Source organism: Drosophila mojavensis, unplaced genomic scaffold, assembly GCF_018153725.1.
Source record: "Drosophila mojavensis isolate 15081-1352.22 unplaced genomic scaffold, ASM1815372v1 contig_231, whole genome shotgun sequence".
Lineage (NCBI taxonomy): Eukaryota > Metazoa > Arthropoda > Insecta > Diptera > Drosophilidae > Drosophila > Drosophila mojavensis.
The window spans coordinates 1,418,396-1,429,767 of NW_025318772.1; the positions used below are offsets into that span (position 1 = coordinate 1,418,396).

Here is an 11,372-nt window from a genome sequence, read left to right on the forward strand (position 1 = left end):
GTGCTACTCTCGCCGCCCCGCACCGCCCGCTCGCCTATCCTGATGCCACACCCCCTGGCTCAGCCTTCGGCTTGCCGGCCATTAAATCAACGCAGGACATTGGCAGGACTCGGGCGCTGCCAATGCGGCACAATATATCAAACTTTATGTTGATTTGAGTGGCCCGCCAAAAACTTTGCGCCCCGCCGACTGTAACTGAAGCCGGGCTGCGGGCAGCGGGCAGCGGGCCGGGTCCGGGTCCGGGTCCGGGTTCGGGCTAAGGTCCGCATATTTTTTTGTGTCATTGTCTCCTTTTATTGATTTATTTTGGCTGTCTCTTCTTTTGCAGTGCTGTTTTATTTATTTTTTTTTTTTTCTGTATTTATACCCTGAACCCATTTTCAATGGGAAATCAGGGTATAATGGTTTTGTTGAAATGTATGTAACAGGCAGAAGGAGGCGTGGCAGACCCCACAAAGTATATATATTCTTGATCAGGGCGACGAGCTGAGTTGATTTGGCCCTGTCCGTCTGTCTGTCCGTCTGTCCGTCTGTCCGTCCGTCCGTCTGTCCGTCTGTCCGTCTGTCCGTATGTATGAACGCGTCGATTTCAGAAGATATAAGAGCTAGAGACTTCAATTTTTTTTTTTAAATGTCCGTAATTACAGCGCGCATATCAAGTTTATCATTAAAAATCGATAACTCATCCCGATCTTTTTTTTATCGATAAAAACCCTTATCGAAAACCAGTTATAAAATTATATCTTCTACACCTTTATTGCTAGAGTCTCCAAATTTTTAATGTATGCTTATATGCAATTTATACAATTTTGGTTTTTGTTAAAATTTACCCCCCACCCTTAAATTCATCCCCTCACCCTCACTTTTGTAAAAAGCGTATTTCAAATACTAGAGACTTGTGCTTTGGCAATTACATGCATATCCATGTTATAATCATAATCTAAAAGTTTCATGAAGATCGTACGTCCACAAAAAAAGTTATTAAGCAAGTTATTAAAGCGTTGTTTGTGTATGTGTGTGTCTGTGCGTGCGTGTGTGTGTGTGTGTGTGTGTGCGTGTTTCTTGTGTAAGCTGAAAGACGCGAAAAATTATTGAAATAGCTATTACTCCAAGGGTTCAGGGGATCTCGTAGTCGAGTAGTCTCGACTAGAGCTTTCTTACTTGTTTTATTTTATCATTTGTGGATTTTATTTGTGTGCTTATTTTTGATTAGATTTATTTATTTTTATTTGTGCTGAGCCGTCGTTACGTTTCCGTTTGCGGCCGCCGTCGATGCCGATGAAATTTAATAATTCCACTTAATGCAATAATAATTTCGTCGCCTTTTGTTGTGGCCCGGCTGAGGCACGGCTGAGGCACGGGCACGAAGTCGACAACAGACAGACAGAGGACATCGTCCTGCTCCTCTGCTCCACTGCTCCACTGCTTGCTAACCTCATCCCACACAACTGTCATCATGGTCGTCATCGTTTTGTGGTGTTCGCCGCATAATTTGTGCGAAATTTGTCAGATTGCTGGCACATCTCGAGGCGCTTAAGTCTGAGTAATAGTGCCCAGATGCTGGGCAAAAGGGGGCTGGCCGTGGCGTTTGTAATATGTTTTATTTGACTTGTAGCAGCTGCAGGCATTCTTCCGTTCGGTCTCATCCTCTTCCATCCGAGGGTAATAAACACAGAAACTTCAAGTAATTGACGCGCTTTACTCCAGGGATACAGTCAGCAGAGAGCCGAGCAGCGAGCAGCGAGGGCCCATCACTGATTACAATTGGATGCTTTGGTAATTGCGGCTAAATGACTGCCGAATAGGTAAATAAATAGTATACTTAAGTGCGCGGAGTGAGTAATGGAGCTCAGCTAAAGCTACAATTGCCATTGACTCGAGTTTGTGTTGGGAGCAGCAACAACAGCAACAACAACAACGGCGATTGACTTTTTAAAATGCGCACAGAAGTGACCAATTTTGATTTGGCACAGCTACGTCGAGCAAAGCTCACAACAGTTGAAAGAGAGAAAGGTCTGTAAAAAGCAATTGCAATAGCTGACTTCATTCTTTAGTAAAGGAAAGGAAATGATGATAGAAGCAAGAGATTCTGAAAATAATTATACTGAAGCCCTGTTCACTTTTTTTTTTGTATTTTGTTACTTTCTCGTTAGACTATATATATCTTATTATATTCTATATATACCTTCTATATATATCTTGTTATATTCTTATATATCTTCCATTTTTTAAATATCTTATACTCTACTCCACTCAATTCAAGTCATTTATTTCCACTTTCCACTTTCTCTAATCTAATTCTTCCTCTCTTTATTTAAATTGATTTCCTTTATACTCATCATTTGTTGTTCGTTTTTTTTTTATTTTTATTTTTTTTTATTTATGATTCCTGAGTCTTTAGTATCTCAAATATTTCTATCACTTCTCAGCATAAAACGCCCAAACGTTGTTGCTTTACCCGGCCACGCCCTCAATATACTTCCGTAAAAAACTCACACGCACTTGATCTATATGGTTGAACGCCCCTCTTCGAGCTGCGTGCGTCGATTATTGTAATTGATTTGCACAATTGAATAGCAGGCGAGGACACGCATAAATCAAACACATACGCACACACAAACACACACGCATCACACGCACACACGCACAGCACATGTGCATCAATTATTGAGGTCTGTCGTCATTTATGCTGTGCATCACATAGAAAATAAAAGTGAAACAAAGCATGTTGAAATAAGTATATACATATATGTATGTATATGTATATACATTTATATGTTGCGTATTTTGTATGGCTCCCCTCTCATCCTCCCCCTATGAACAATGTGAGGGCTGTCACGCACGGAAGTTTTATTGTTTAGCAAATGCTCAAATCGAATGCTTGTCAGCCGATTACGGGCCTACAATTTGCCCGTTTCTGCGATTCGCGCATCGTTGCCGATCAATTATGCAAATGGGCACGGCGACATATTCAATAATAAAGTGACGTCGTCGCCGGCAGCGCCGTTGGCAGCGGCGCACGCATGCCACAGCATTTATTAAAAGCACTCACATATACGTATTACGTATACGCAATGTGCGACTGTCAGCCAAAAACAACAGCAGCAAAAATATCAGAAAATAAAAGACACCAGGGCAGTCAAAGCGTATGTGCATAAAAACACACACACACACACACGCACGCACACACACACATGCCGACATACGCGAACAGCTGTTTGAACGGCGAAATACGAGCTCAGACCGTATGAAGCTGTAAGCGTCGCTGTAACTGCGCCGAATTATGCCATCGAATTGTCAGAGTTGTCGCCAAAAATACAAGCAAATATAATCAATTGATATGTTGCGTATACGCAGTGTTGGTCAGATTGCTTTTGGAAAGAATTGGAGACAACAGCTTTTCCAGTTGCTATGGAAGGATTGAAATTTAAGATTTCAGAGAAAAAATTAAAATAAATTTAAAAATTCATTATTATTATTAAGCAATGAGAAAGAGACCAGAGACCAGAAATATGCCAAAAAAATGAATTATATTTTTATTTATATTTAATTTCCATAAAATTTTTATTTTTATTATGATACAAAAAAGAAAAAAAAAAAAGGATATAAAAATTAATTTTAAATTGAATTCTTATATATTCTACAAGCAATATAAGGTAACTTTCAATTATACATGCATGTGATATTATAGTGAACATTTTATATGACTGACCTTTTCTTTTATTTTTCTAAGTATATCTTTATTAATAATGTATATTTTGATAAAAGCATCGTATTTGCAGCTAAGAGATATCCTTAGCTCATACGCGGGCTAAAATATTAGGCAGGACTAAAAGATGAAGCCATATTTGTCTGAAGCTTTGTCTTGGCCTGGCCTTTTCTTTACTTCCTTCAACTGTTTTGGCTTATGGTTATAGTCCTTGTTCGAATCAAGTGTATGAAGAACATTTTTAAATTCCTAGCAAATCCATGTTGTACCTTAAAGCTAGCTCGCCTAATTATAGAATCTGCGCAAGTATGCTGCCAACAATTTTTGTTCTGTTTCTCTTTTGAGTTATGTTCAGCAACATCATATGCAAATATTTTTGAATTGAGATGAGAATTCGTAAGCTGGAACATGAGGCGCAAGTGTGGGCGGGCGGATGGTGGGGAGGCAAATTTAAAGCCTTTTTCGAGCATAAAATGTTTCTACTAATGACTGAAAGTCAACAGCACACACACAGACACACACACACACACACACACACACACATACAGACATACACTGGGGCAGACAACCTTCTGTTTAGAAATACCTACGCACATGTGTGTGGACCCCACCACCGGCAATCAGTCAGCCTCAAAGTGTTTCTAATTAAGACTCTGGGTCCTGCCTCTGCGGCTCTGTTTGGGTGTCCTCTTCAAAATGGGCTCTCGCCTCCTGTGCAGTCAAGTGTTGTCTATGGAACAGCTCCGGACGCAGCTACACGGCCTGTTTACATGCACAGTTTGTTGCATACACACAGACACACACACACATATACATATACAGACGGACAGTGGTACATGCAGGTCCTGTTTGTCCGTTACTCGAAGGAATTTAATTATAACTTCTGTAACTAATTTCCGTTTTTGGCAATTTGGCAAGCGGATGTGTGTCCACATACACATGTCTGTGTGCATACGGCAGTGCAGGACGCGGAGAGGGGGTGGCCCCATCTCTGGGAATTGAGCTGCACAAATTAATATTTAATGCAACCAGACGCACAGTTCCAACGGCTGTTGCCAACTACTCATTGAATATAACGCATACGCAACGATGGACGCTGGCCAGAGACAAAAACACACAAAAGGCGAACGGACGGCTGTAGAGGGAGGCGGAAGTGGGGAGCGGGCTGGTTTGCAAAAAGTTAGAGCCTGCTGTGACAGCAATGAACACGTAGCCGACATAAACATCATCATCAGCGGCATCAACATTATCATCAGCGTCATTTACGTGACTTGCCGTGTCCATTAGGCCGGCAACAGGATGGCAAGATGGCAGGACGGCCAAACAACGTGACCCAAAGGATTACAGCGACCCGGGGAGTTATTAGACCTATCAGCAGCAAGGTACACCGGCAACATAAATTTATGTGCATATACATTATATAAATATAATAAAGAGAAATTAATAAAAAACCAAATCGTAAAAAAAAGCACCAAACTTTTTTCTACTCTCCGAACTTTGGGCTTGGCTTCGCTTGGAGCCGCGCCACGCTGTTTAACCCCACTTTGTCGGGCGTTGGCAGGGGTTAATTTAAAGTTTGCTTTATTTTAAATAAAATATTAAACAAGAGGAGCGCGAAACAAAAAAAATAAAGCACAGCGGCCAACCTGTAAAGGACACTCGAATTTGATCGTTGCGCGAACAATTTTTATTTGCACTTTTCATAAATTAATTAAAAGCGAAAAAGGGAATCTTTGAGATAATTAATTAAATAAACGGGCAACATGGCAAACAAATAGCCCACAAAAGCAAAAGTTGAAAAAAAAAAAACAAAACAAAAAAACAACAACAACAACACACTCGCACAAAAACAAAAATAGCAGTGATGACTGAATGCCAAATGATGAATGCGCCTCAAAGCGAACTCTGAGATTGAGGCGAGGGCTGGGGACGAGGTTGAGTCAAAGCCTGAAACGAACTGAAATTATGGCAACCAACTGACACAGAAATCCATTTTTCATTTTCAACCATAAGCATAGGGAGGCGGCTGCCACTAGTCGTAGCAGTCGAACCGAGTTAGGCTGGGTTGGCGCTCTCTGTGTGTGTGTGTGTGTGTGTGAGGGGGGCTGGCCAAACAGGACCCAAGCCTTTGCCTACTTATTTATGAGCTTGTATGTTGGTAGTTGGTCAAACAAAAAACGACGTAACAACAACAGGAACAACAGCAGTACCGTCTCCCAAAAAAAAAGGGTTAGAGATTACAAACGAAAAAATAAATAAAAAGAAGCTGCAGCAAACATGCTGCTGATTTTTGTTGTTGGCTGCTGTATATGCTGTCGTTGTTCCTGTTGTTGTTGCTTTTAGTGTTGTTGTTGTTATCGTAATTTTTCTAGCTACTGCTAGCGAGTCTGAAAGATAGAGAGAGAAAAAAAAAAGATAATAGCACTGCGTACATAATTCGAGGCACGCCCGACTTTAAGCTACTCTCTAACTGCAGGAGAGAAACATAATTTAATTAAGAGAAATTGTTTTCGATTGAGAAATTCTAATTGAATAAATAATAGAAATTCGATATGCAATTGTGTTTTATTAGATATATATCAAACAAATATACAAAATATAATAAATAATATATAAAGAGCAGAGACAATAAAATGTAAATTTATTAATTTTTTTAAATAAATAAAAACTTTTTATGCATAAATTAATTTCCATACAAATAAATACTCAAATTAATAGAAAATCATATTAAAGTTCTATGTAAATAAATATTTAAATATTTTTAAATAATTACTTATATTTAAATACTTAAATATATTATGAACTTAAATATTAAAAAAAAATATATATATTTTTTGTTGTTCTTTTGTTTTTTTTTTTTTTTTTTTTTTAACTTTGGGTTAAGTTTTTATTTATTTATTTATTTTATTATTTGTTTATTTTATTATTATTATTATTATTTTTTATTTATTTATTTATTTTATTATTATTTTTTTTTTTTATTTATTTATTTATTTTATTTTATTTTATTTTTATTTTTTTTTTTTTGTTGCTTGCAACTCAATCATATTTGGCAAAATTCTACTGATATTACTTTAACTTTCATCTCAACCATTTGAGACTTTCATCAAGTAATAATATAAAGTAAAAATAATAATATATTATATAAATAATAATGTATTGTTTTAAAAATAAATATATCAAATTTTTATAATTTGACCACGGCTAAGAGAAAATAATCCGATTCGCTTCTCTAATTTGTCTTCCATGATTGTAAACTTGTATGAAATAATATTTATTTTGCAACAAATAGTATGATTATTTCAATGCCTAAAGTGTTTTTGTTTTTATTTGTTCCCTTGTAGCCTTATGCTTAAAAAAGGATAATAAAAATGGCCGGCCTGCCTCACAGCCATAATGTTCAAATAGAAACACAACAGATCCGGTTCCATTGTGTTTATAATTAACCCTCTAGATGCCCAACGGATTGACAAAAATAGCATGTTGCGCCAACGACTAGGGCATCAGCAACGCTCAGTCAAAGACCTTTTCCTATTCTATTTTATTCGCCCCTTTCTTTTTTTTTTTTTTTTGCGTTTTGGGGTTTCTTCTTGGGCAGCTATTGTCTGCGAAATTGCGTATACGCCTGGTATCGCACAGAGCAGCATGTGTCTAGATATAAATGTATGCGTATGTGTGTATGGGTGTATGTGTGTGTGTGTGGCATGCAAACAAAAGACGCTTGGCTGTCAGCTTCGAACTTGAAAAATAAAAGAGAAGAGGAGAGTAGAGATTTCACAAAAATGAGTTGTAAATGTCGAAAGTGCTTGATATGCCGTAGACAATTTTCAAATGTCGGCAATCTGCAAAGCAATTTGAGAAAACAGAAAAAGAAATTGGGGAAATATGCGCTATAATTTACACACCAGGCCAGCTCCGTTTCTTTCTTTTTTTTGCAACATATTTTGGTGTTGCTATTGTTGCTGTTGTTGTTGTTCTTGCTTTTTGTATATATTTATATATTTTTGCCATGACAACTCATCGGGGAAAGGCCTGGCTCTGTGGCTCTGTGGCCTGGGCCATGTTTGTGTGTTTTGGCTGTAAGCAGCTGTCACTGATTTCTGACAAATTGATTTGACAGTCGACAGGCGACAGGCGACCAGCTGAGGGGCTGCTAGCCTAGCAGCCTGGCGGCCCTGGCAGCAAGTCAGGCGCGTGTGCTAAAAAAAAAAAAAAAAAAAAAAAAAACGAAAAAAGATGAAAGCTGACTGTTGCCGTGACTGTTGCCATAGTCTTTGGAATGCGTGAGAGTCTTGTGCCACAGCTGCCCAGCTGAACCGAATGCCGTAAGAGAGCCAAAGAGTTGCCGTTATCAAAGAGCAGCAACGTGGTGAATAGTTTCCAAATGTACGCATGTATGTGAGTCTCTGTGTGTGTGTGTGTGTGTGGTGTGTACATCATGTCCATTGTTATTGTTTTGTTGTGCGACATGGCAGAAGTCTTACAACTTAGTTGCAGCCAGTTACCTGCTTGATTGACACACAACAATCGTTTGACTGACTAAACGCATGCAGGCGAACTTCAGCCGGAGCACACAATAGAAGCAGATATCAAAAGCGAATCGAAAAGAAAAACATTGAGCCGCTGGGAAAACTCCGCAAGAGTGGCAGCTGCCAGGCCACGTCTGTCAGCTTTTTATTTATAAACTGTGCAAATAAAATCAGTAAATCAGTAGCAAAACCCACGCAGTTGACATAGTTGTATGTCCTAGATATATGTATGCAGTCGTTGCTGCCCACAAATCAAACAATTAATTTTGCTGTCTGAAATTCCAGCAGTAAATCAACAGTCAAACAATTGAACCATTTAACTATGTAAATAAAATTAATACGAGCAAGGAATACAGCTGCAGCTGAGAGATGATCGACCCCCGGTCACCTTATGGTCCAGAGTCCACAGAAAATCCATTAAAAACCAATCAATATTTGGAAAAACAAATGCCATTCACTTTTAAGCCTGCCTCTCTCTCTCTCTCTCTCTCTCCCTCCCTTTCTGAAGCCGAATTTACTAGTAATTCACCAAACACAGCAAAAATTCAACAAAAATGTCAAAAAGAAAGAAATGCTTGCCAAACATAAAAATTTGAAGCCAGCAGCGGGCGGTGTAGCAAAAAAAAAAGAAAATAAAAACAAAATAGAGGACTATTAATGACCAAGACCCCAAGACAAGGTGAGTGTGAGTATGTGTGAGATGTGTGTGTGAGAGAGAGAGAGAGAGAGAGAGAGAGGGGTGGGCAGAGCATGAGCTAGGACGAGAGAGAGAGAGAGAGAGAGAGAGCGAGCGAGAGAGAGTGAGCGAAGACTAGGTACAAGGTCTCGCTCAGACCCAAAAAAAAATAGTGTAAGTGTGAAGATTAACAAGAGGGCCTATGCGACTGCAAAATACTCTTCAAGAGTTGAGAAGATGACTACATAATCACTTAAATTTATATATTATTTATTTCATAATCTTGTATACTTTGCTGTATTATATATATTTCGAACAGACTTTTCCTCTCTACTGTCTTTCAGTAAATAATTGTATAAGCACAGCATTTTTTGACATTTATTTTTATTTAAAGAACTCTAGCTGCTGACAGTGATAAAAGTAAAAGGTTCTTCCAATTGGCTATAGTTCCAAGGAATGCTGCCTACATCTAAGCCATAGTGAGTGAGTCTCGATTCTCTGCATCTGCAAGGCTAAGATAATACGCCCTTCCACATTTCTTGAGCAGAGTAATACAGTTTTATACAGACACACATATATCTAGACAAGTGAGTGTAGTACGGTGAGTCGCCGTTTTTGCTTAAATAAAAAAAAAAAAAAAAAAAAAAAAAAAAAAAAACGCACACGGATTTTAGTTGCGCTCGCTCAGCCGTGGTGCGCGTGGTGTTGACCTGATTTTTCGTGACGTCATTTGGCCCACAATCTAAAGCTGCTGCTGTTGCTGCGCGCTCGCTTAGTCACCCATGCACACAAATGCACAGCTGGAAATGGGTTGAAGCTAAGCATATGATCCACAGCTAAAGCAAGGGTAGTTGGATTAATATGTTGACAGTGCTTGAAATTGTAAAACTATCCAATTAGCTTGAGAAATATGTTGTTTGTGATAAACTCTATCCTTGAATAAGCTTTCAAAAAATGACGAGAAATTTAGAAAAATTATTTTGCAAAAGGTCAATAGCTGGAAAATCAAATAAATGCAAATGAAACAAGAGCGGATGAGCCTGTGTATAATTTAGATTAATTAGATGCACAAATTTGACATGCAGGCTTTTACAAGAGAATTTCTAGACAGGCTCAATGTTTTGCTAGTACAGACAATATAATTAGATAGATCAGATATTACAAAACAATATTCAATTTCTGTGCAGATGGTCCTTGCTGATGCTGATCGTCTGAGTTGCCTTCGCTGGATGCCCTTGTGTCATTTTGCCTTCATACAGCAAACTTTGCCACGCAATATGCAAATGGTTTTCACCCCCGCATGCCGATTTTTGGGGCAGGCACTTACTTCGCGACAGACGCCGCCGCTTCTGGTGCACGATACCAGATCTACAAGTGCGAGTGCGACATTATTGAGTGGCTCGTATACGATGTGAGAGGGGGTGGGGCTGGGGGCTGGGGGTTGGGGGCTGGGGCGTTGTGTTCCGAATCTTACCAGATCTGTAGACGGGTCGACAGGCAAGGCAGTCGCCAACCAGCACCAACGATATCAGCAGCACGGCTGCCGAGGTAACCGAGCCCACACTATTCGTAGACATTTCCTAACAAATAGTCAAAGGCTTCAGTATTTTGATGTATATATATGTAAAATAAACTAAAAAAAATAAACGTTGAAGGTTAAGTCATGGCCGAGTTTCCGAATACAACTGACTCCACCCAGGCAGAGCCGCTATGTGAGGGAGTAAATAACATCATTATGATAGCCCCGGCTGAGCGGCCAATGCAGCTGAGCAGGTGAGCCATTAAATTGAAACTTCTTAATTAAAAGCTTGCAGCAGACCAAAACAAAAGATATGGAAAGCAAGGCGGCACGCGAGCAGCGGGTATGCTCGACCCAAAACTTGCCTCTAATTACTCAACTTCCATGAATGTTCATTTTAGTTAAGCAAAGGCTATCGATCGATAACGACGTATGCCATGCTAATATCGATAGTAATATATGACATGAATTGAAATTGAATTGCTGAAATGTTTGTCATGGATAAACTAGATAAGCATGCGACTATCGACTATCGATAATACTGCGATAACAGATCAGAGCATGCATGTGCTCAAGTTATCGGTAGCGACACATACATACTATAAGTCTTTAAGCGGCATTTCTTTTCCACACTTTCGCTCATTCATTTGAATGGCTGCAGGGTATACGAGCTGCAAACTGGTCGGGCGGTCGGGACACCTTTCAAGCTGCAAATCAGTGTAAGCGAATATAAACCGCTTAAGGACTTGCGACTTGGCGCTTTCAAAATAACAAGAAAACTGCCTCCAGTCAGGGCTAGTACTTGGTCACGAATCCAAGTCTATGCTTTAGGTGCTCCTCCTGCTGCTCCTGCTCCTGCTGTTGCTGCTGCTGCTGTTGCTGCTGCTGCTGCTCTCTTACGGTTGGTGTCTGAAGCCGCGGCGGAAACGCCAGACGGAT

General features: G+C 39.4%; 1 protein-coding gene across 1 annotated transcript; it reads right to left on the reverse strand.

Annotated features, from left to right (window-relative positions):
- Positions 1-10,033: 10,033 nt before the first annotated feature.
- Positions 10,034-10,619, reverse strand: LOC6574587. Its single transcript, XM_015167539.3, has 2 exons — positions 10,389-10,619; positions 10,034-10,282 (listed from the first exon to the last, which is right to left on the reverse strand). The coding sequence occupies exons 1-2, from the start codon at positions 10,489-10,491 to the stop codon at positions 10,155-10,157; spliced, it is 231 nt and encodes a 76-aa protein (XP_015023025.1). The 5' UTR covers positions 10,492-10,619; the 3' UTR covers positions 10,034-10,154.
- Positions 10,620-11,372: the final 753 nt, after the last annotated feature.

Bases quoted from the DNA above. Each gene is read 5' to 3' on its own strand.
- LOC6574587 (XM_015167539.3), bottom strand. From the start codon at position 10,491: ATGTCTACGAATAGTGTGGGCTCGGTTACCTCGGCAGCCGTGCTGCTG. The intron at 10,283-10,388 runs GTAAGATTCGGA...TCGCACTTGTAG, and splicing joins TCGACCCGTCTACAGATCTG to ATCTGGTATCGTGCACCAGA.